General features: G+C 40.7%; 1 protein-coding gene across 2 annotated transcripts in view; it reads right to left on the reverse strand.

Annotated features, from left to right (window-relative positions):
* LOC125242417 (structural maintenance of chromosomes protein 4) overlaps positions 1 to 26600 on the reverse strand; it is an 86980-nt gene that overhangs the window by 10138 nt on the left and 50242 nt on the right. Inside the window, exons 3-17 of one of the 2 annotated variants that reach the window (XM_048151229.1) lie at positions 21871 to 21969; positions 21573 to 21650; positions 20838 to 20942; positions 19267 to 19454; positions 18426 to 18566; positions 17698 to 17866; positions 16648 to 16760; positions 15994 to 16206; positions 12602 to 12724; positions 11311 to 11428; positions 10455 to 10651; positions 10063 to 10247; positions 7804 to 7933; positions 1855 to 1996; positions 460 to 588 (exon numbers count right to left, since the gene is read on the reverse strand). In XM_048151229.1, coding sequence (XP_048007186.1) covers positions 460 to 588; positions 1855 to 1996; positions 7804 to 7933; positions 10063 to 10247; positions 10455 to 10651; positions 11311 to 11428; positions 12602 to 12724; positions 15994 to 16206; positions 16648 to 16760; positions 17698 to 17866; positions 18426 to 18566; positions 19267 to 19454; positions 20838 to 20942; positions 21573 to 21650; positions 21871 to 21969 — 2130 coding nt within the window. Of the gene's footprint in view, positions 1 to 459; positions 589 to 1854; positions 1997 to 7803; positions 7934 to 10062; positions 10248 to 10454; positions 10652 to 11310; positions 11429 to 12601; positions 12725 to 15993; positions 16207 to 16647; positions 16761 to 17697; positions 17867 to 18425; positions 18567 to 19266; positions 19455 to 20837; positions 20943 to 21572; positions 21651 to 21792; positions 21970 to 26600 lie in introns of both variants that reach the window. The other variant, XM_048151228.1, reaches the window with a different exon arrangement.

Below are 26600 nucleotides of genomic sequence, written 5' to 3' on the forward strand. Positions count from 1 at the left end.
TAGGGCCAGTTGCATCAACCACATTTGACAGACACATCATAGTCACGCAGCAGACGACCATGGAACTTCCCATACAAATAAATTTAACGAACGCTTTAACGTGAGGCCAAGTTGGTCTCTTGTTGTCGGCCTCAGTAGTAAACTATCTAGAGACTACATAGGCAATGGTTTACCTGGTTGGCGTCCCGTTTGGCCTTGTCGAATTTCTCCTTAGCCTCTTCGTTTCTGGGCCTCGTCGGCTCGGAGCGAGGCCTAGTTGGTCTCTTGTTGTCGGCCTCAGTAGTAAACTATCTAGAGACTACATAAGCAGTGGTTTACCTCGCTGGCGTGATGGCGTCTGGCCTGGTCGAGTTTCTCCTTAGCGTCTTCGTTTCTGGGCCTCGTCTACTCGGGACGAGGCCTCTTTGGTATCTTGTCGGCCTCAGTAGTAAACTATCTAGAGACTAAGCAGTTGTTTACCTCGCTGGCGTCCCGTTTGGCCTGGTCAAGTTTCTCCTTGGCGTCTTCTACTGCGGCCTCGAGCCGTGCCTTCTGGGCCTCGTCTACTCGGGACGAGGCCGCTTTCGTCTCTTGTTGTCGAACTTGGTTCTGTTAAGAATAACGTTACATGGTTACAATATTATACTCGTAAAGCTTAATAGAATAGAATAAACATTTATTCGTGAACACAGGCAAGACAAAATACACATAATAAACAAGACAGAAAATAATGAAGTGCCACGAAATGGCCTCATCTCAGCGTGTTGCTGGGGACTTCCAGCGCTGATCTTCCGATGAGACCATCAAGTGAGAAAGATTCACTAATAATAATGAGCTTTCACTGGCCCCACCGCGAGCTAGTAAACTATGAGCTATCGGCTATAAAAACGAACAAAAGATAAGCACTCCCGTGTAAATAAAAGAGACACGGCGATGTTTATAGTTACTCGCCCAGCGGTGAGCTATTAATATCGCCGTGTCTCTTTTTTTACACGGGAAAGCTTATCTTTCGTTCGTTTTTATAGCCGATAGCTGATAGCTTGCTAGCTCGCGATGGGGCCAGTGCCTCATGATTATATGATTAAGACAAAAAAAGGATCTTCGTTAGAGCCACCCAAATTTTACAAATTACCCTGCACCCATCCATACAAACTAGTATTATGACTGTTCTAGATGCAATCTTAGATATCAACGTAAACATTCAAATAATGTACATGTCGCAATTGTGTCGCATATTTAGTGTGTGTCCGTAGCCGAAAAACATCCCACTTTATCGTTTACTACTTATAAGGACGAAATTGTTTGAAAAATAGACTGTCAATGCAGTCAATACGTCATTCTGCCCCTTAAGCACAACTTGCCTTGTCGCACGCGAGTCCATACATCAAGCGCGACTTCAAGTCAACCAACCTTCCAACATTTGAAGTAACAAAAAGTAATAATGTGTACGGGCAAAGATTAGGGAAGTGTATGCTACCGCATATTTTGAATAGATTTTCAAACGAACTTTTAATTACGTTGGAGGGACGAACGAATAAGCAGGTAAGAAATATTGTAAAGAAATATTTGTTTAAGATAAGGCAGTCTAACGACGCCAATTAATTGAATAGTTAACCCTCAAGAAATGTAAAATGCATGTAATAATTATTTAGTCATAAAAGGCAGGACTCCTTAACTCAAAAAATATTAGTTAAGATTCTTTATTAGTTAAGAACAAACATGTACCCAATTTGTAATTATTTATTAAAAAAAAAGTATGGACTTTCTCGCGACAAAGCAAGTTGTGCTAGAGGGTCTGGCAAGCCTCAAAATGGTATGTTTTGCCGGCCGCGGATAGTCATAAATACATAATACCTAGAGTAATGTGTCAATTACCTGTAACAGCGGCACTTGTTCAGCAAGACTCTTCAGCTCGAAGTTGAGCTTGTTGAGTGTGGACTTCCCTTCGCGCGTGCTTCGCTGAAGCGATACCACGTTCTCTTCTATCACACTGTGCTCGCCTCGCAATGTAGACAGTCTGGAAATTAATGAGGCATATAAGTTACAGTGATAAAAGTTGTTATAAAAAGTTATGATAGCTAGGTGTTTTAAAAAAAAAAAATTCCGAATATCGAATTTCACCAGATCTGCACGGGTAGCATGGTCGCGCGATAGACGATAAAATATCAGGCCGTCCCTATCGCACTATTAGTAAGTGCGATAGGGACGGCCAGATGTTTTATCATTTATCGCGCGACCATAATTGCCTGCTAGGACGTGTTTGGGCTCATTTTTTATTTCAGAATCACGAGCTGATTCGATCCCGATGATAAAAAATGTGTCCTCATTTTTTTTTCCTTTCTCACTATTTTAGTATGAACGAGCGTGACGTATTGGAAACTCGCCGGATTTTGTATGGAAAATGTAGGACACATTTTTTATCGTAGGGATCGAATCAGCTTCTGATTCTGAGAAGAATCGGAAATCGGGTCACAACAAAAAATGAAATCTTATCAATTTAAATACACCTCAAAATGAACTAAAAATACGCGGCGAGCGCGCGCGCGAGGCAGACGTGTCACAATATATTAATTTTAATATTTAAATTAAGTTCAATTAAACTTCACACTTATAGTCACCGTGCATAAAGTTCAAAGTGAATTAAACGCAGTGCTTGCAATTAAGCCGTTTAAATAACGAGCCACCGGTGCCGTCCGAGTGTCCGAGTGTAAAGCATAAACAACACAGATCATGAGTTCGCCAACTAGAAGTGACCCGGGCGGCTCCCAACCGAACTTGGCCTCAGCGGAGTTTCTTGCGGAAGGAACTGAAGACTCTAATATCACATTTCGTAATAGTAAACGCAAACGTGAGAGCTACAGTGGAGATATTATGAGTGAACTGTGTGATATTAAAAATCAGATGAAAGAAATAATGAACATGATGAAATCGGCTAAAGAATCAAGTAACCGACAAACAAAATCCATAGAAAAAATGTCACAAGATATTCTTGCTATAAAAGAAGAATTAAGAAATAGTCAAACTACCACAGACAATTTGGTGACAGAGCAAAATCAAATCAAGGATGAAATATCAAACCTAAAAACATTGAGTGAACTCACAAAAACAAAGCTGGACGGCTTGGAAAATGACATGAAACTTGCTCAAACCTCTCATGGGGCTATATCCTCTAATGAAGATATCTTGATCGAAATTGAAGAACGGAAAACACGAGAAAAAAATATCATTCTTGCTGATATACCGGAATCGACAGCGTCTACACCAGAAGAGCGAAAAACAGGTGACTTTAACGAATCCCTTAAAATCCTACGTTTAGTTTCACCTGATTGTTGCGACCCCACTGAGACTAGAAGACTGGGAAAATTTATACCTGGTAAAAGCCGTCTCCTAAAAGTCAGTTTCGATAGCAAAAATCAAGCAATGACTATTCTGCGCAATAGGAATAAAGTAAAAGATCAATTTAAAATTTACCCAGACCAGACTCCTCAACAACAAAAGCATCTAAGCAATTTAAAAAAACAACTGTCGGAAAGAATTGCCAGTGGCGAAACCGGTATTACTTTAAAATATATAAAAGGAGTTCCTAAAATAATCAAAGAACAATCAAAAAACTGAAAGAAAATAAGAATGACGAGAATAAAAAATGTACCTCGATTGAAAATGTTTCACACCAAATTACAGCCAATTATAAAGACATCATCCCTAGTAAGAAATCGTTAAAGTGTTTCTATATGAATGCCCGCAGCATTGTTAAGCCTGGAAAGTTGGACGAACTAAAGTGCATACTACAATCATTTAATTGCATCATTCATCTAGTGATATTGACTGAAACTTGGATAAAGTCGGAGGATGAAGTGAAAATTATCCAACTGCCAGGTTACACTCATTATAAAAGTTATAGAACAGATCGAAGAGGTGGCGGTGTCTCCATATTTGTTCACAACAATTTACATCATAGTCACATAGAAGATCGAAACGTGGATGGAAATCATTATCTCTATATACACTTAGAAAAATACTCATTGGACTTTCTGGCAGTTTACCGAAAACCAGAGTCTACGAACATAAATACTTTTCTAGATACCCTATCAACATTCCTTGAAAAATCGAAACGTGCTATCGTTCTGGGGGATTTTAATATCAATCTACTGGTATCAGACCGTCCGACTAATACCTACAAAGAGTTATTGGAGGAGAATGGTTATAAAATTTTAAATCAAATCACAACCGATGCCAGCACGCGGGAAACCGATTCCACCAAATCCATAATAGACCATGTTTATACGAACTTGACAGAAAACGACTTTCATATGGCGATAATAGATTCCAGTCTTTCAGATCACAAACAAATATATATAGAGATGAAAAAATATGAACCTAAACCTGTCAAAAGAGTTGAATATGAAGCTATTAACTATAATCAATTAAAAGACATGATGACCGAATCGATAAACACTGAAATTGAATATGATTACTATGCCTTAGAAGAGAAAATATTAAACTGTATCCAAAAGAGTAAAACTACGAAAGTTAAAATTCTAAATCCTCCTAGACAGGAATGGATTAATAAAAATATTTTGAACATGATTAATCAACGCAATTTATTGTGGCAAGAACATAAACGAAATCCAAATGACAAACAAAAAAGAGAAGACTTTATAAAGATGAGAAACCGCGTTACAAATACTATATCGGCAGAAAAAACTAAATACTACAACAAAGAGTTCGCGGTGTGCAGAAGTGACCCGCCTAAGATGTGGTGCCTAATTAATAGCCTATCAAAAAACAAAGTGAAAGAGAGCCTAACCCCAAAGAAACTACAAACCGCTAATGGAACTGTGACCGATCCTGTTGAAATTTGTGAAAGCTTTAATACATTTTTCTCAAATATAGGGGCAGAATTAGCAAAAAATATCACTAACGCACAAGCAGTAAATACAAGCTACTCTCAAAATACATCGGAACCACAGGCACAACGCAAACTTCTGAAGTTTACTCCTGCGACTGAAGAGGAAGTCATCAAAATTATCAACACTCTCAAACTGAATACTGGTTCAGGTTTAGATGGACTTACTGTAAAATCTTTAAAGTGTATCCAAAGTTCAATCGTGCCACAGTTGACAAAGAGCTTCAATAAATGTTTAGAATTTGGCATATTCCCGGACACCCTAAAAATCGCCAAGGTCACGCCGGTCTTTAAGTCTGGTAGTAAATCAGATCCCAGTAACTACCGACCAATATCGGTCCTCCCAGCGTTATCTAAAGTCCTAGAAAAACTCATACGAAACCGACTCGAATACTATTTAAACTCAATTAACTTCTTATATGATAAGCAGTACGGTTTCCGACCGCAATCCAATACTCTTACAGCAACCGTGGACTTAGTAACGAAAATTAAAGTGAGCATTGACCAAAAGCAGGTAGGACTTGGCGTCTTTATAGACTTAAAGAAGGCATTCGATACGGTGAGTCACAATATCCTTTTACGAAAGCTAGGACAGGCTGGTGTCGCTGGTACTGCTCTTAAAATTTTTGACTCCTACCTATCAGGACGAAAACAAATAGTAAAAATTGGTGAACATGAAAGCAAACCTTTACCCGTAACGTTTGGTGTCCCCCAAGGGTCCATTCTGGGCCCTCTCCTTTTCCTTATTTACATAAATAGCATCAGCGAAATTGGCCTAAAAGGGGAGGCAACCTTATATGCAGACGACACTAGTCTATTTTACTTTGGGAACTCTATACATGATATAATTACTGACGTTCAAATCGATTTAAACATTCTTGACAAGTGGTTTAAAAATAATTTACTGACAATAAATGTCTCTAAAACAAACTACATCATATTCGCATCTAAAAACAAGAAAATTTCTCACCACCAACCCCTAACAATAAATAATCAAGTAATAAGTAAAATTGATAATGAGAAGTACTTAGGCCTTATACTAGACAAACAAGTTACCTGGAAATCACACATTGATAAAGTAAAAAGAAAAATTACTTCCCTTACTGGTGCACTACGTACTATAGCGAAATGTCTTCCAACTAACGTGCGCTACATGATTTATAACTCTATTGCAAAGCCACATATAGATTATCTAATTGAGGTATGGGGAACAGCTACAGCTACCCAAATAAATACAATACAAAGAGCACAAAATAAATTAGTAAAAGTATTATTCCAATTCGATCCTCTAACTCCGACAGAATATATTTATAAAAAAACTAGTGTTATGAATATACGCCAAACATACACGTATTATACATGCATATTAGTACGCAAAATTTTACAAAAAGATTTACATATAAAAATATCTTTCACGAAAAAACAAAAATTTCAAAGAATAAAACTTAGAAATGCTAACGATCTGATCCTTCGTGCACCGCGTACAAACTACGGAAAAAAACCATTCTGTATGAAGGTGCAGATATATATAATAAATTGCCAAAAGATATAAAAGACGCCAAGTCCTTCGTTGCATTTAAAAGGTTGCTAAAGCATTATATTATTACCAATAAATAGCCCTCTCATTTTTTTTTTCTCATATTTCTGTATAAATATTTTTATTACTATTTTTTTTTCTCTTGATTGAAAAACTGTAATTATTGTAATAAATAAAATTTAATTGATAAAATAAACAAATATTTGCATAACAAAACATCTTACAATTTACAAATCGAAATAAGTTAAATGAAGCGCTGTGTCGCCTCCATGCTCTTTATATCCATGTTAGTAGTTCTTATCTCTGTTACTAAGACGAGCCGGTTCGGGCCGTAGCAACTACGCTCGCATTCCATTGTGCATTTATCTTGTTTTGTTGTCGATTTACCCATCATAGAAAAAAGTGAATTTAGATTTTTCTTGTGTAATATTCGTTTAAGTAAACAGAATAATAATATTATATTATTACCCCTTAAGTAATAATATTATGTGTACCAAAAGTGTTAAGTTATTGTTAATGTTGTAAGTTATTAGTACTTAATTGAGTGTGCGCTCACCGCTTAAAAGATAAGTATTGCATGAAAAATAAGAAATTCTCATGTAAGTGAATATTATGTATTCTTATGGGAAATAAAGATCTTTAAACCTAACTCTTACATTATAATTATTACAAAGTAAGGAACATTTTTTACCCACTAACTGTAAATCGAACCGAAAAATCAAAAGATCGCATCGTTGCTACTACACGCATCACTAGTGCACGCCATAAGCCCCGCGAGTGCGAGCGAGAGAATCTGATAAAAATAGTTTATTACCGACGCTCAGATGGTAATGGCTCTACAATAGTTCTATCAACCAACTGGCAGGCAGCGCAGACTTCATCTAAGCCTTCAGATGCAAATGCGAAGTTATGAATGAATGAATGAATGAATATTTTTATTTCGTGTAACCATGGACACATATGTTATTAGTAGGACTTACAAACTAAGGGGTTAGTGCATACAATATTAAATTTAAAACAACACAATACTCAAGCAAGGAACATACTACGCGGACGTCCGTCGTAAATCGACCGCGACCGCGACCGATCAGTGTGCACGGAACAAAACATCCAGCGAGCCAGATTTCGATCGGACGTCCATGCGCTCAAGGCCACGTCCACGTCCGTCGACCGATAGTTTGCACGGTTATGTGTATTTCCATTGTCCAGATTCCCGTCCGCGGTCGATTTACGACGGACGTCCGCGTAGTATGTTCCTAGCTTCATTGGGGAATGCAATCCCTCGCAGTGCGCTAAATAGGGACAGTCAACCCTGCCCGCTATCATTTGTAGGATGCTGTTGGGGTTATAAAATGGTTATGAGAAGATATGAAAATGTTACCTTTCTTCAAGTGCAGCCAATCGTTCCTCATTAGCCTTCAGCACCCTGGGGTCCTGTTCGTTAGTGTCCTGTTGCACTGAGCTGCCCATGCGGCCGCGAGACATGGTCCGACCACCACCAGACATGGTACCTGAAAAGAGATACATTTTTACTATGTGTGACTTTTCTAGCAATCTAAAAATATAATCGATTGTCACTTACTGACTCACTTTTCAAAAACCTTCATCTTAACTTCTTGTTAAAGGAATAATGCATAAATCAGGTACTCTAAATTATTTTACTATCTTGCCCTTTCCTACAGAAAAAGCTAGCATATCAATGATGAATTCTCAATAACCTCCCCGGCTAGTGTCACGACACGGTGTCGTTGTCGGCCGAACGCGATGCGGCCTGGTCGAGATTGTCCGCTACGTGTAAGTAGATCTGTCAGACTATAGTACACTCACTGGATATCTCAATAACCTCCCCGGCTAGTGTCACACGGTGTCGTTGTCGGCCGAACGCGATGCGGCTTGGTCGAGATTGTCCTCTACGTGTAAGTAGATCTGTCAGACTATAGTACACTCACTGGATATCTCAATAACCTCCCCGGCTAGTGTCACACGGTGTCGTTGTCGGTCGTACGCGATGCGACGCGCCTGGTCGAGATAGTCCACTACTAGTGTAAGTAGGTCTGTCAGACTATAGTACACTCACCGGATATCTCAATGACCTCACCGGCTAGTGTTACGACACGGTGTCGTTGTCGGTCGTACGCGATGCGGCGCGCCTGGTCGAGATAGTCCACTACTAGTGTAAGTAGGTCTGTCAAACTATAGTGCACTCACCGGATATCTCAATAACCTCCCCGGCTAGTGTCACGACACGGTGTCGTTGTCGGCCATACGCGATGTGCCGCGCCTGGTCGAGATAGTCCACTACTAGTGTAAGTAGGTCTGTCACGACTACAGAACACTCACCGGATATCTCAATAACCTCCCCGGCTAACGTCACGACACGGTGTCGTTGTCGGCCGTACGCGATGCGACGCGCCTGGTCGAGGTTGCCCTCTACAGTGTAAGTAGGTCTGTCAGACTACAGAACACTCACCGGATATCTCAATAACCTCCCCGGCTAGTGTCACGACACGGTGTCGTTGTCGGCCGTACGCGATGCGACGCGCCTGGTCGAGGTTGCCCTCTACAGTGTAAGTAGGTCTGTCAGACTACAGAACACTCACCGGATATCTCAATAACCTCCCCGGCTAACGTCACGACACGGTGTCGTTGTCGGCCGTACGCGATGCGACGCGCCTGGTCGAGGTTGCCCTCTACAGTGTAAGTAGGTCTGTCAGACTACAGAACACTCACCGGATATCTCAATAACCTCCCCGGCTAGTGTCACGACACGGTGTCGTTGTCGGCCGTACGCGATGCGACGCGCCTGGTCGAGGTTGCCCTCTACAGTGTAAGTAGGTCTGTCAGACTACAGAACACTCACCGGATATCTCAATAACCTCCCCGGCTAGTGTCACGACACGGTGTCGTTGTCGGCCGTACGCGATGCGACGCGCCTGGTCGAGGTTGCCCTCTACAGTGTAAGTAGGTCTGTCAGACTACAGAACACTCACCGGATATCTCAATAACCTCCCCGGCTAACGTCACGACACGGTGTCGTTGTCGGCCGTACGCGATGCGACGCGCCTGGTCGAGGTTGCCCTCTACAGTGTAAGTAGGTCTGTCAGACTACAGAACACTCACCGGATATCTCAATAACCTCCCCGGCTAGTGTCACGACACGGTGTCGTTGTCGGCCGTACGCGATGCGACGCGCCTGGTCGAGGTTGCCCTCTACAGTGTAAGTAGGTCTGTCAGACTACAGAACACTCACCGGATATCTCAATAACCTCCCCGGCTAGTGTCACGACACGGTGTCGTTGTCGGCCGTACGCGATGCGACGCGCCTGGTCGAGGTTGCCCTCTACAGTGTAAGTAGGTCTGTCAGACTACAGAACACTCACCGGATATCTCAATAACCTCCCCGGCTAGTGTCACGACACGGTGTCGTTGTCGGCCGTACGCGATGCGACGCGCCTGGTCGAGGTTGCCCTCTACAGTGTAAGTAGGTCTGTCAGACTACAGAACACTCACCGGATATCTCAATAACCTCCCCGGCTAGTGTCACGACACGGTGTCGTTGTCGGCCGTACGCGATGCGACGCGCCTGGTCGAGGTTGCCCTCTACAGTGTAAGTAGGTCTGTCAGACTATAGTGCACTCACCGGATATCTCAATGACCTCCCCGGCTAGTGTCACGACACGGTGTCGTTGTCGGCCGTACGCGATGCGACGCGCCTGGTCGAGGTTGTCCGCCACGAGTGTGTCTCGCAGCGCGAAGTAGAACGCTGGTAACATGCGTTCGTCGCGTACTGTGATCAGGTCGAAGAGACGCGGCACGTTTTCTGGGCTGAAATAATAAAAAAAAATGGAATAAGTACTCAAAAAAAGAGTAAAAAAGAACAAATGGTGGGTTAAAATTGTACCTGTAAGGCCGTATATTTGCTAGTGCGATAGGGACGGACTGATTTTATCATTTATCGCGTGAACATATGCGCCATATACGCCTGGTCTGTCTAATGGAAATAACCGGCAATCGTACAAAACTTCTACTTACAATGTCTTCTTAGTCTGATAGTCGAGATGCTGTATTTTCTCCAGCGTGATGCAGGTGGCGCGGCCAATATCGTGCCTACGCAAGTGATCGAGCGCGGCCTGGGCTGTTTTAACTGTGTCTACAACGATGTTGTCTAGGGGACCGCAGCACGTGGATATGGCTACGTCATATTTTGGGTCGATGCCTCCTAAGTCACCCTGGGAAAGAACATTTTGTTACTCAACTTTTCTACTTTACGAAGTTCGAAGCGAGAGTCTGTAACTAAACGATCAAGTTTTAACATGTCAGGGCAACAATTAAACAGCTTATTTTAGACCGTCATGTACAAAGAATTAAAGGACGGCGGAAAAGCCATTGACACTTTCTCTCACTCGTGTCCTTTTTACACGTTTGTCAGCCACGGTTATGACTTTATGAGCTCTCGACACTGTAACTATTTTAGGTCATCCATATTATATATACATACATACATACTATCACGCCTGTTTCCCATAAAGGGGTAGGCAGAGCACATGAAACTACTAAAGCTTCAGCGCCACTTTTGGCTAATAAAGGGTTGAAAGAAAACGAAACTGTGACATTGTGATATCTGACAAATATTGCATACTATATATAGCGAATTAAAGATTAGCGATATGGCTCCGGCTGTGGAATGAGCTCCCTGCCGAAGTATTTCTGATGAACTACAGTATGGGGTTCTTCAAAAATGGAGTGTACAAGTTTCTAATGGGTCGGCAACGCGCATGCGACACCGCTTAAGTTGCAGGCGTCAATAAGTTACGGTGACCGCTTTCCATCAGGCGGACCGTATACCTGTGAAAAAAAATTAAAGTGCTAAAATAATAATGGGACTCACAAGCCTTCCGAAGATCCCGGGCATTTTCCCCTTTTTCTTCTCATTCATGAGAGAGTCCAGCACTCTGCCGCGCGAGCGGTTCGCGTTCAACGCCGCTCGAGACTCTTCGAGCTGCGCTCTGAAACACAGCTTAATATTAATCCACAAACGGAGCGGCAGCTGACGTTCACGTAGCTTCTTGACAAATGTCTTAGCGTGCGTGTATAACGCCAATGTATTAGTGTGAAGTATTAAAATTGTCAATAACAAAAGTAACAACTATCCGTTGACAATGATATACAAGTGGTATCTATTGTTCAGTAGCGGCTGGTGAAAATTTCTGCTACGCAACACTGAGCAAAAAGAAAAGTACCTTAACATTAGGCACTTTACTACTTAGTAATGAATTTTAGGCAAGCCGGTGAGAATCGGCTTGTATGAACCAGCCGCTGCTGCTATTGTTTCCCATAAACTCAAGTCATAATGTATCGTTTGTCCGCATTTTTGTCAGTCATAATCTGGTTATTCTCACAAACCAAGCGCGGATCCAGCTCCAGCAAAGCTAATCTAACCTATCTACGAGTATGAATATAAAGAAAACCCTGAAAAGTTAACGGTTTCAGAATTACGACTAACGATAATCTCACAATAATTACATTATGTTATGACTTTCAATAATTAATATCTGGGCGACCGAGCTTCGCTCGGTTCTGTTAATTTCGTATCCTTGACATGTGTCGCCATCTAGTTCAAAAATCAATAATACCTACATCGAGCGAAAAAATTCTCAGCCTTAACAACACAACTACTCCACACGAGATGGCGCGCATTTCGCCACAAAAACTCAAATAGTGTATTTTTCTATTTGTTTTAGCCTTGACCTGTGTCGCCATCTAGTGTTTGAAATAAATAGTACTTACATCGACCGAAAGAATTCTGTCTTAACAGTACAACTACTGCACACGAGATGGCGCGCGAAGAAAAACGCATGAAAACTCGAAAATTCGCGTTTTCCGGGACCTAAGGATAAGTTAGACCGATTTTTCACCCCCAAAAACCTCCACATAACAAATTTCAGCGAAATCGTTAGAGCGGTTTCCGAGATCGTCAGTGTAAATATAAATATATAAATAAATAAATAAATAAATATACAAGAATTGCTCGTTTAAAAGTATAAGATATGACGGACGTCACCCGAACGAATTGGTGTCGGAGCTATCTCACTATACGACATATTAAACAATATCTTTCAATAATTATGTCAATGTGTGGATTCGACAAAGTAGCATTCTCCTCGATGCGCAGTCCTTACCTCAAAGTTCTAGCTTCTGTGAGCACAGTGTTTTCCTCCTGCTTCATGTTTCGCAGCTGCGACTGGAGATCCGTCAGTTGCTTCTCATTAGTAGGCACCGTAGACGCCAGTTCTTCTTGTAAACTGCAAAAAGAATACAAATCGGTTAGGGTTTTGTACTTTTTTACTTTTATCTCAGTGACGACGGACTTCGACAGACGGGGTGTTATAAGTTTGACGTGTCTGTCTGCCTGTCTGTGGCATCGTAGCTCCCGAACGGCTGGATCGATTTAGATTTAATTTTATTTTGTTTGAAAGCTGAATTAGTCGGGAGTGTTCTTAACCATGTTTCATAAATATCAGTTCACTATGTCGGGTTTTTTTTTTAACCAACTTCAAAAAAGGAGGAGGTTCTCAATTCGACTGAATGTTTTTTTTTTTATTTTTTTTTTTCAAAATTTTAATTTTGTGGTTAGGTCATAATGGTCATATATGAAGCGACATCGATTTTGTGTCGGGGGCGACAAGAAATGTCGGCCGCTTTGCCAGTCCGGATAAAAATCGTGTGGGGTCTCACCTAGAAGTAAGTGCGTTTTCACATTATCCGATCCGATATCGGAAGTAGGAAGGATTTTAAAGGCAAAAATCAAAGATGGCGGCTTAAATATATGGAATATCGGTCCGATATCGGATAGGACAATGTGAAAACGCAAAGTATGGCGCTATTCACACTAGTCGGGTGTCGGATCCGACACCGCTCGTACCGCCGACCGAACCGTTTGAAACACGGATCCGACACCCGACATGTGGGAATAGAGCAGACACCTGATTAAAATCAGGATCCTACATCCAACATAGTGGGAACGAGCCCTTTGAGGTCTTTTTTCGCTTCATCGACACTCCATCTTAACTTGCAGCTTGTCCTTAGTTCTTATTCATACTACTTACGTTTTTCTTCTCAGTCAAGTCCCTAGCGGCCTTCTCGTAGCTCTCTTTCATTTTCTCAGCTTTTCTGTCTCTTTCGTCTCCGTACTGAGATAGATCTTCAGCCTGTTTTATGTCCTTCATAGACAATATTCGTTTGCAGCCTGTCTTTTGTTTTTATTGATACTACTTACGTTTTTCTTCTCAGTTAAGTCCCTAGCGGCTTTCTCGTAGCTTCTTTCATTTTCTCCAGCTTTTCTGTCTTTTTCGTCTCCGTGCTGAAGTAGATCTTCAGCTCTGACTCCCTCAGTGTTATGTCCTTTATAGACAAAATTCGTTTGCAGACTGTCTTTTGTTTTTATTGATACTACTTACGTTTTCTTCTCAGTTAAGTCGTGTGCATCAGAATGACTGACCAAAGTGGCAGATCGATGTTGGAGTACCATCAGCATTTACTACCTATTTGCTACTATTTACTACCTATATTGACATATTTGCTACCTAAGTTAGAAAAAAGATTTTCCAAAAATAATGTGGGCAGTCATTCTGACGTCAGGATGACTGCCCAAACTGAGTATGTCGGGGTTGGACCCCCTAATTTGCAACAATGTATATACTATGATTTACTACCTATTTGCTACCTACACATATATTTTTTCCAGATTTTTTAGGTAATAAATAACGATTTTATGAGCAAAGTATTATTTTTAGAGATTTCTTCCATAAAGTGGGCAGTCATTCTGACGTCAGGATGACTGCCCAAACTGAGTATGTCGAGGTTGGACCCCCTAATTTGCAACAATGTATGTACTATGATTTACTACCTATTTGCTACCTGCACATATATTTTTTTCCGATTTTTTAGGCAAAGAATAACGATTTTATAAGCAATTAGTTTTTTTGTAGAAATATGTTTCATAAAGTGGGCAGTCGTTCATACTTCAAGTTGGACCCCCTAATTTGCAACATTCTATGTCCTATGATTTACTACCTTTGCTACCTACATATAATATCCATACATTTTCATTTTATTTGTTTATAAATAAAATCTGAAAACATACATATAATATTATGTAGGTAGGCAAATGGGGCCTTGGGGCCTATATTTATTTCATTTTATTAAATTTTTCATATTTAAAAAAATCTGAAACATACATATATTATGTAAGTAGGCAAATGGGTAGTAAATCATAGGACATATAATGTTGCAAATTAGGGGGTCCAACTTGAAGTATGAATGACTGCCCACTTTATGAAACACATTTCTACATAAAAACTATTTTGCTTATAAAACCGTTAATCTTGGCCTAAAAAATCCGAAAAAAATATATGTGCAGGTAGCAAATAGGTAGTAAATCATAGTACATTCATTGTTGCAAATTAGGGGGTCCAACCTCGACATACTCAGTTTGGGCAGTCATCCTGACGTCAGAATGACTGCCCACTTTATGGAAGAAATCTCTAAAAATAATACTTTGCTCATAAAATCGTTATTTTTTACCTAAAAAATCTGAAAAAAATATATGTGTAGGTAGCAAATAGGTAGTAAATCATAGTATATACATTGTTGCAAATTAGGGGGACCAACCCCGACATACTCAGTTTGGGCAGTCATCCTGACGTCAGAATGACTGCCCACATTATTTTTGGAAAATCTTTTTTTTAACTTAGGTAGCAAATATGTCAATATAGGTAGTAAATAGTAGCAAATAGGTAGTAAATGCTGATGGTACTCCAACATCGATCTGCCACTTTGGTCAGTCATTCTGATGCACACGTTAAGTCCCTAGCGGCCTTCTCATAGCTCTCTTTCATTTTCTCCAGCTTTTCTGTCTCTTTCATCTCCGTACTGAGATCAATCTTGAGCTCTGACTCCCTCAGTGTTATGTCCTTCATAGACAATATTCGTTTGCAACCTGTCCTTTGTTTCTATTGATACTACTTACGTTTTCTTCTCAGTCAAGTCCCTAGCGGCCTTCTCGTAGCTCTCTTTCATTTTCTCCAGCTTTTCTGTCTCTTTCATCTCCGTACTGAGATCAATCTTGAGCTCTGACTCCCTCAGTGTTATGTACTTTATAGACAAAATTCGTTTGCAGACTGTCCTTTGTTTTCATTGATACTACTTACGTTTTCTTTTCAGTCAAATCCCTAGCGGCCTTCTCGTAGCTCTCTTTCATTTTCTCCAGCTTTTCTGTCTCTTTCATCTCCGTACTGAGATCAATCTTGAGCTCTGACTCCCTCAGTGTTATGTACTTTATAGACAAAATTCGTTTGCAGACTGTCCTTTGTTTTCATTGATACTACTTACGTTTTCTTTTCAGTCAAATCCCTAGCGGCCTTCTCGTAGCTCTCTTTCATTTTCTCCAGCTTTTCTGTCTCTTTCATCTCCGTACTGAGATCAATCTTGAGCTCTGACTCCCTCAGTGTTATGTCCTTCATAGACAAAATTCGTTTGCAGACTGTCTTTTGTTTTTATTGATACTACTTACGTTTTCTTCTCAGTTAAGTCCCTAGCGGCTTTCTCGTAGCTCTCTTTCATTTTCTCCAGCTTTTCCGTCTCTTTCGTCTCCGTGCTGAGGTAGATCTTGAGCTCTGACTCCCGAAGTTTGAAGTCCTTGTTGGCTTCGTCCACAATGCGTTTCAACTCGATCATCTTGGCTTGCAGCTTGTCTTTTGTTTCTTGAAGGCCTTGCGTCTTTGACCTGAATCGGAAATAGAAAATAACAATCAATAAAATAAACTCCATAGATTTTGAAATACCTAACTTAAATTACTAGTTAGTTATTCTTAATTAACTTATAAGACTTTTAAAAGAATATTTTGATGGAAAACCGTTAATGACTTTTTCAGTACAGTACAGATAGTGTTTTTTTACGCACTAGTGCGAGAAGTGGTTAATTATAAATTATGTCAGGTCGAAACTTCGGAGGGCCATCTGTACTGAAAAACGTCGTACGATACACGTGCGAAAAGAAAATTTGTAACTCGTGTCGATTTAAAAGACTCCCTTCGGCCGCGTTTTAATTTATCGCCACTGTCCGAACGTCCTCTTATCCGCACTTGTATTATCAGAATGTACTATTTCTGCTCAACACGAACGTCTATTAGCCATTTGGTTATCTTAGACATTGACAATGCTTTACCTGACGCTGGCCATGACCGTCTGCAGCTCCTCTTCGGCCTTAACTTTGTTTTCCCGATGTCTGGCCAGCAGACCCTCGCAATCTTCTATTTCCTTGGCGTTCTTTTCGGGCACCTGAGCATCAAGCAGTTGGATTAGAGAAGGTATCAAAGGCCGCAGAAGAAACCTATAGAATAATTCAACAAAGGAATTTAGAAATATTAGGGGCGGCTCACTCCGCGATTATAACGCCGCGCTACAAGTACATGCCAGCGGCCGCGAATTCGCGGCCCGTGCAATGGGTCACGGGTAAGGTCACTTCGCGCGGGTGCAATAGAATTCAATGTCGGCTGCTCGCGTGCGGTCCGTTTGTTAATATAGGTAAGAATTTAGAATGGCGGCGTTTTGTGAACATCAAAGGAGTGAGCCTTCTGTACTTTGTACTATTACATATTCAGTGGAAATATAAAAAAAAACCTTTTTTAACTAGAGAAAGACTAGCAGCCTATCCATACTAATATTCATATTATAAATGGGAAAATGTGTGTCTGTTTGTTTGTCCTTCTTTCACGGGGAAACGGAGCGACGAATTGACGTGTTTTTTAAGTGGAGATAGTTGAAGGGATGGAGAGTGACATAGGCTACTTTTCGTCTCTTTCTCTTTATAACCCCCCAATTCCCTAAAATGGGGAGTAAAAATTTGTATGGAGCATTTCGCAAAATCTCGAATTTAACGCGAGCGAAACCGCGAGCAAAAGCTAGTAATTATATATATATATATATATATATATATATATATATATATATATATATATATATAGTGACACGGCTCTTCTATACTTAGCCTTATAGGAGAAAAATGAACTTGAACTGCGAATGATTCACGGTTATTTTCATTAGACTTATATTGACCGGGATATAGACCGTGATTACCTTTTTGATTTTTGTCGAGCTCCCGATATTTCGACGCAGTTGCATGCATCATGATCACGAAAAAGGTAATAACGGTCTATATCCCGGTCTAATTAAACTGCGAAAACCATTGGACAACGTCAAAGAAATATATACTCACCAGTTCCAACTCAATAAGTTTCCCCTTCTCCTGCTCAATAAGTGTTTCTAGATTCTTCTTCTTCTTGTTTCCTTGCGTGATGTCCGCCTGCGTGGTGACTGTTTTCTTCTTACACACGGAGAGCTTTTGGGTGAACTCCTCCTTTTTCTTCGACAAATCATCGTATTTCCTGGATAACATTCATTGTGATCAGAGATCGGACGAATTTGAGACATTCATAGTGACTTACGTCATAGATTAAATATAACAAGATCATACCATCCCATACATTAAAATGCGACCGCCTAAGACCGCGCTTACACTCCACCACACATAGATGGCGATCGATGTCGATAGATAATTCAGGCAACAACATAAAGTCAACATAAAGTCTTAATAAAAAGCACCGTAGGCTGTACCCAGCATTGGCCGAAACGAGAAACAGTGTCCATCTAATTCGGCTCTTAAAACTATAATTCGACTTTCATTATTCAAGCAGTGACATTACTTACTTAAACATTGCGCTGCGTTCACTATGTCACTGGTCCGCGTCGTACAGCTGCGTTCGTGACCAACAAAATGGTCCCGACGGAAGACCAGCGCTGACCCTTGGGTTAGCATTTTATGCTGAGTCGGGACCATTTCGTGGTAACTTATATGTTTAATTTCTTTTATTTGCTGTTTCTGTTTTCTTACTTGTGTATTTTGTAGTTATCACGAATAAATAATTGATTGATTGATTGACTTACTTAGTCCCATTGTTGAGCACCGCGGTTTTGTCATTAAGATTTTCCTGAGCTGTGTTCACTTTTCCTTCTATCTCCGCTAAAGCTGCCAGCAATTCAGTCAGCAACTGCGTCTTTCCCTCGATCAACTTATTCGTCTCGTGACTGTAAACAAACAGTAAATTACAATATGTTACTAAATCTGAGTTTAGAAAATTCTGACAGACAGACATTCTTACACCAATTGAGAACGATCATCCAATACTTACATTACTTACTATCCCCCTTATTCATAAACGTTCTTTAAAGTTATCAAGCCCATAAAGTTCGTTTGTCCCTTTCTATCACACCAATACGTAGGAAAGGGACAAACGAACTTTATCGGCTTGATAACTTTAGTGAACGTTTATGAATAAGGGGGTATATTTATAATATTACGAATGGGAAAGTGTGTGTGTCTGTGTGTTTGTCCGTCTTTCACGGCAAAACGGAGAGACGAATTAACACGATTTTTCAAGTAGATCTCTACTTGAAAAATCGGAGAAGTTGAAGGGATGGAGACTGACAATGGCTACTTTTTGTCTCTTTCTAATCCTCCACTTCCCTAAAATGGAGGTCGGAAGTTTGTATGAAGCCTTCCGCAATTTTCGAATTTAACGAGAGCGAAGCAAAAGCTAGTATGTCACTGAATCAAATAAGACATGTAGCAAATACAAAGATCATGTAGCATTTTATTCCGTCTCTTTAATGTTAAACACAATGTTAATACGCTAACACTATAGTGCGTAAATTTACGAAAACAAGACAGCTTCAGTAAAGGTGTGATATTTCGTTGCTAGTTATCAAAAGCAGGAAGTGAACTCACATATATTTCTGCAGCAATGTATTCCGTGTTCTCACGACGACGTTCGTAAGGTTCATCTGATCCACCGCCTCTCTCATCGGGGCCTCCAAATGGGCCTTCTCTGCCTCCACAAGCCTCACTCGATTGAGTTTCTCCTTACGAAGTTCGCTGAATTCTTCTACTTTTACGAGCAGCTGCTCTAGAGGTACCTAAAGATGAGAAGTGGCTTTTATAGGATGCTGATACGCGAAAATGTGTCATTCCACTTGCATTTTGCAATAAGATGTATGTATGTAAACACTTTATTGTACTTAACACTTTCGTGTTGTTAGGACATGGAAATACAGTATAGTTATGGTGTACAAAGGCGAACTTATCCCTATAAGGGATCTCTACCAGATGTCAATGTCAACTAAAAAAAATTGACGATTAAAGTTGACATTTTATTGCGAAATGCGTGTGGGATAACACATTATTGCGTATCAGCATCATTTTGGTCTTTAAGTTGATTAGACATGGATAATTAAGGTTACTTGTGAATCTGACCAAATGAAATGAGCGAGAGTGCGAAAAAAAAATCTGAGAGGATCTATACTACGAGCGGTTTCGCACTAAGTTAGATCCGAATCCGTGAAAACACAAGATCCGTAGTAGCCTTAGAACTATTTATATGGTTATTTACCCACTTTTTTCTCCCATGAGTCACGGCGAATGCCGGGATTAACACAAGGAGGATGATGATTCTCCGTTATCCGATTTATTTCCGTCATTCTTCTATTTAGTGCGCAAATTGCCATACAAATAGTTCTACGATTATTACAGAACTTATTTTCACGGGTTCGGATCGGAAGTAGTTCGAAACCGCTCTAAAAATATGATTATTTCGGACAAGCTGTCAAGAGAACATTTTTGCAGACACACCTTTTTTATAAATATGCATAAATAAGATTAATATTATCACTAATCAAGAATATGACTTAAAAATGAAATCGTATCCAACCATTTTTAGGGTTCCGTAGTCAACTAGGAACCCTTATAGTTTCGCCATGTCTGTCTGTCCGTCCGTCCGTCCGTCCGTCCGTCCGTCCGTCCGTCCGTCCGTCCGCGGATAATCTCAGTAACCGTTAGCACTAGAAAGCTGAAATTTGGTACCAATATGTATTTCAATCACGCCGACAAAGTACAAAAATAAAAAATGGAAAAAAATGTTTTATTAGGGTACCCCCCCTACATGTAAAGTGGGGGCTGATATTTTTTTTCATTCCAACCCCAACGTGTGATATATTGTTGGATAGGTAATTAAAAATGAATAAGGGTTTACTAAGATCGTTTTTTGATAATATTAATATTTTCGGAAATAATCGCTCCTAAAGGAAAAAAAAGTGCGTCCCCCCCCCTCTAACTTTTGAACCATAAGTTTAAAAAATATGAAAAAAATCACAAAAGTAGAACTTTATAAAGACTTTCTAGGAAAATTGTTTTGAACTTGATAGGTTCAGTAGTTTTTGAGAAAAATACGGAAAACTACGGAACCCTACACTGAGCGTGGCCCGACACGCTCTTGGCCGGTTTTTTTTTTACATGTAACGTACCTTGTATCTGGACGTTCCGATGATGTCCTCCAAGTACTCCAGCATCCCTGATTCATGCTCCGTCTGGGCTTTAGGCTTCATCATCGCAATTTGTTCCACTTCACCCTATAAAAGGAATAGAAAATTTTAGTTACATGTATCCTCCTAAGTTCCAGGTGCTTTGGATAAAAGTTTAAGCTCCAAATTCAAAAACTAAAGGTTCTGTCATTTGGCAAGGTATTAGGTATAGGATGGTGTTATCACTACATCTTGCGACTAGTCATCATAGATAGATCGTTACCTGCAGAATGAGGAACCGGTTGTGGTCCAGATCGATGCACCTCCTTAAACTGAACCTTCCTGCCGTTCAACGTGTAGTATGACGAGTTGTTGGTTGTTGGAGAACGCTGTGCGCGACACCACTATGTCTGTCTCGCTGTCTCTTCAGAATCTGTTGTCACTACATCCTGCGACTAGTCACCATAGATAGATCGTTACCTGCAGGATGAGGAACCGGTTGTGGTCGAGGTCGATGCCGTGCGAGTTGAGCATCTTGCCCACCTCCTTGAACTGCACCTTCCTGCCGTTCAACGTGTAGTAAGACTAGTTGTTGGAGAACGCCTTGCGTGACGCGACTACCTTGCTGTTTCCTTACTTTACCCCTCTACCTCGATTAAATCCTTACTTTAGAGCCATGTCTCTTAAAAATGCTTTGTCACATTATTCTGCGACTGGACATCATAGAAAGAGCGTTACCTGCAGAATGAGGAACCGGTTGTGGTCGAGGTCGATGCCGTGCGAGTTGAGCATCTTGCCCACCTCCTTGAACTGAACCTTCCTGCCGTTCAACGTGTAGTATGACGAGTTGTTGGTTGTTGGAGAACGCTGTGCGCGACACCACTATCTCTGTCTCACTGTCTCTTCAGAATCTGTTGTTACTATATCCTGCGACTAGTCACCATAGATAGATCGTTACCTGCAGAATGAGGAACCGGTTGTGGTCGAGGTCGATGCCGTGCGAGTTGAGCATCTTGCCCACCTCCTTGAACTGAACCTTCCTGCCGTTCAATGTGTAGTATGAAGAGTTGTTTGAGAACGCCGTTCGGGACACTACTATCTCGCTGTTCGGGACCACGGTGAAGTCCTCGCCTTCCTGTTGACAATAGAAAAAGAAAGTTTAATGATTGCAAGAATTAAACTGTATTACTGCGCGCGCCATAATCATAAACTACAATTCCGTCGAAAATGTGCAGACCTTTGCGAGTGAAGTCGTACTGACTTTTAAATGGTACAAGGTACAGCGGAGCAAATCTCGACTGGAAGGCAAATGTAACTCGTTCATTTTTTCCATGTTTTACTATGTTGGCATTATTAAATAGACTGTCCACCGATTATATATGATAGGCGTGTTCAGTGGATCAGTGGACAACTCACCATCATAGTGTAATAACGGAAAAAATGGATTAGTTACAATTGACCCCCAGTCGTAATTTTCCCCGCTGTACCTCATATACATATTACTTTTTGGTAAGATAGGATTTGCTTTTTCTTTTTACAGTAACAAGTAGCCTATTGCTAATTTGGTCAAGGAATAGACATATACGCACCAATACTACTATTTCCTTATCAATTTTTAAACGAAAAAGATATTTGCCATTCTCGAGAAGTTTTCTCTTAGTTTTGTGAGGAAATCTACATGTTTCAGATCATTTGTACAGTCCTAAGGTCCTGTGTTCTAGCAATCTAGTGTTAGGTATTGAAATAAAGTAAATAAAACAATATCAAATGTTTAACTTTTATTACAATCATGGTAGATCCAATAGCACATATTTTTTGACGTTCAATTCCGTTGTGGAATTTGGGGCTGTATCAGTATCAGTTGTGTTGGCACAGGCTGGTGTAATAACTTTGGGATACACCATCCGCAAAGTCAACTGTTTCAGCCCAGAAATTTCTAGAAAACACTGTCAATGCGGAAAGGTTGTGTGTTTAGAAATGTCGTTGGGTGAGTTCGGTGTAAATAAATCAAATGAAACTAATATCAATTTTGTCCTTTTTATTGCAATATTGGTAGATCTAGGAGAACAAGAATAAGAATAGTTTATAGGCGTAGGGATGTGACGACCCCATCGCCCATTGGTTTTACCAGTGCAATCACAGTCAACGCAGGGCAGCTTGTGGCGAGCTATTGGGGAACAGCGACCCCACGTACCCGAGTGCTCCTGGGGAGTTCTGTTACCCGTAAGGCGGGTGGGTGGGACAGTACTCTCTACCTCTGGTTTGCCTTGGCTGGCGTCCAGAGTGGAGTCGTTAGGGCTACATGCCCCAGGGGTGGAAGTGAAAATTTGCATAAGACGCGAGTTGGTACACTGGGCAGAAAGCGGTGTACACCTCTCGACACCCTTGAGTTCTCACACCGGTGTTGCCCTTGAGCCATCTTGGATGTCGCTTTTTGTGGGGGCCCATCTTGTGGGGACGAGTCACCGTCTGCCGGAAATAAAATTGGATACCGTTTTATTAGGCAGGCATCCGGTTTTTTATCCATAGTCCAGTATTTAGTCGATCACTTTCATCAAAATAGACCAGTTCATTTTAGATTCCATTAAACTCTCAAATAGTCCTTACACTCTGGCGGGTGTTGCCTCTGCTTGTGTCCCATGATACGGGCAAGGGCAACATCCGCTCGGTGTACCCCTTACATTTCATTAAAGTGTCGAAAGGGCCTCTACGCGTTGGCTTCGGCCCCGCGCACGCCTCCCAAAGGTCCGGAATACCATTGTTCCGTGATGGGAAAGAATAGTTTATTATTAATAAGAAATTATTACAATGGTACATTATTTGTCTTGTGGCCCCACACTACACTAGGCTAAGCCTGTCACGTGGCAGCCAAAATTAAATGAACATAAATTTTGGTATTCTAGAAACATTTTAATGATGCGTTGATGCGTTAACAATAAAATAGTTGCGTGTGTGTGATTAAGAATTATTTTATTCTTGTGTCCTCATTCTATAAATTAGTATCAGTTGATGCGGAAAGGTTGTAATTTTTTAGCAATCTCTTTGAGTTAGTTTGATGTCAAATAAGAAAAACGCACTTTTCAAGTTTATCGGTTTTATTGCTTGGTAAATCTAGCAGAACACATGATATTGTTAGTTTATTAAGAATTCCTGCACGGCCCGTCGTACAAAATGTACCAGTCGTGGAATCCGGGATGGTAGCAGTTGTACTGGCACACGCTGGTGTAGGTCCTCATGTCGTTGGCACAGAACGTGTAGTTGGGCTCGCAGCCGCAAGGTCCGTTGGGGTACTCTGCATCGTCCTCGTCCACAGGATCAACTGGCTCGGACGCCACTAGACTTAGCAGAGCCACTTGAAAGGTATAATTATATAAATTAAAAAAATAAAACATAACATTCTATATTAAAGGGGCATAATATCAGAATCATAAGACGCGTCTTCGTAAAACATTGCTATATCAACCTCCGAGATCCGACGCCGCACCAAGGTGCGGGACGTGGGTGACGTCATTTCCAAACTCAAATGGAATTGGGCGGGGCATGTTGCTAGGCAGAGTGATGGCAGGTGGACCAAAATGTTGACCGAATGGTGGCCGCTTTCGTATGTAAGAATCGTCTGGCATCCGTTGGCTCGTTGGGTGGACGACATTCGAAAAACTGCGGGCACTTCTGGATGAGATTAGCCCAGGACCGAGATAAGTGGCATACACGATGGGAGGCCTATGTGCTCAGCAATGGGCGATTAATGACTGAAATGATGATAATGATGATATCAACCTCCCCACAACACATGATTTACTAAACGCTGCAACAATCATCTACTATAGATGACGTGGCCGTTGATGAAGTTCGACACGTTGTCGTACTACAACTACCTCGTATCAGACAATATGATTGACTGTGCCTGGGAGACTATGATATAAATAGACAGACACAACATGAAACATATGACGACTATTAAGGGCCGCGTTTTGTTTCGGGGCAATTTGAGGCCCCTCTTCAGGCATATAGAAGTTCACGCGGCGGCTAAACTCCATGGACTGGACGCGCCGCTCACCGCTCCGCTTAGCCGCCGCGTGAACTCCTGTATGCCTGAAGAGGGTCCTCCAAATTGGCCCGAAACATGTCGCAGCAATAGCGATATAATAACGTGAGTACAACCGTAGATTCCTTTGAATATGATTAATTTGACTTAAAAGAATATTGCGCCACGAAATGGCCTCACTTCACCATATCGCTGGCAACTTCCATCGCTGGTCTCCCGATGAGAAGAGGAAATGGACGTTCAAAAGCATTTAACTAACGTTTAATAGCGGTGAAATAAGAAGAATAATCTTTAGATTTCTTATACTCACTCAAAAGAATTGCTACTATAGTGTCGTTCATGTTAAGCCCAAGTATCTAATGAACAAGACGATAGAATATCATCCATTATTTAAAGTCAGTTCTGCCGGTGTTAAGTAAATTACATACAAATGTAACAAGCAATAATTGCGCAAAACATGAAAGTTATATTAATAAATAGTATTTTATTATTGTATGATAAATTACCAGTCTCGTAATAGGTTTTGTTTAATAATTTGTAGTAGAATTTACACACCACGCCAATTTAGCGTATTACACGGCTTTACAAGGAGAAAATTGTAACTTCGTAATTGAAAACTGTAATATACTTATTTCTTGCTTTTTGATGATAGGATGTTAGTCATGTTAGAGAAGGTAGGTACAAAACAATCATTAGGAGCCCACATTTGATGCCAGAGCGCCATTTTCTCTAAATACTGCTAAACCGCTATAATTTCTATACATAGAATGATAAAAACCATGAATCATTTTACCCCAATACATAGATAAAGATCTTAAATATAGCAATTGATTCTTTTAGTTGCACACTTTAGTAGTTTTTCAATGATGCTACAGAATGGAGACCTTTATGCGACATATACTTATAATATATGCTTGATATTGATGTCAGAAGCAGGGCCGGATCTAGGGTAGAGCGCTAGGGTAGAGAGCAAGTGGAGCGGCCATATGAGGTGCGCCAAAATAGCAAATGATAAAACATATTTTTTAAGAAAAAAAAACCGCCGCCTTTGGGGTTCTGGTGAAAGCCACTTGCGAATGTTGGATTATGTAAAATGTGTAGATATTTTTTTAAACTAATCTTCAATTATTTCATGGCAACACAAATGAATATACGTATACCGTTAAGGTTTGAGGAGTTTCCTCAATTCCTCATGAATCCGATTATAAGAAATCGAAACTTGACAAAATTTGACTTGAAAACTCAATATGCTTAACAAACATAACAAATCTCATAACAAACAAATGTCTCTGTTCTGAACTTAAATGTCAAATGAAATGTCACTGTTCTGGACGTAAGTGCATGCTGTTCTTATAAAAATACCAAAGTCACTATAAGTGTGCCGTTCAGATTTGAGGAGTTCGGTTCTGACCATCATCAGCAGTTCCACTGCACCAAATGTGACTGTTCTGAACGTAAGTGCATGCTGTTCTTATAAAGATACCAAAGTCACTATATATTTGATGGCGGTACTGAAAACTTCTGTGGTTTTCAATAGCACCATCAGGGGGCTACCATGAAGTGCTAAAGCAGTTCAGTTTAGGTTGAGAGAGAGGGACGGAGCTATGGAACTGCTATAGCTTCGTCCCTTTCTCTCAACCTAAACTGAACGGCTTTAGCACTTCATGGTAACCCCCCAGGTCTTGGGTGTTTGGTGCAAACAGTTTGAGATCGTCCATGTA

The sequence above is a fragment of the Leguminivora glycinivorella genome, chromosome 2, assembly GCF_023078275.1.
Source record: "Leguminivora glycinivorella isolate SPB_JAAS2020 chromosome 2, LegGlyc_1.1, whole genome shotgun sequence".
NCBI lineage: Eukaryota > Metazoa > Arthropoda > Insecta > Lepidoptera > Tortricidae > Leguminivora > Leguminivora glycinivorella.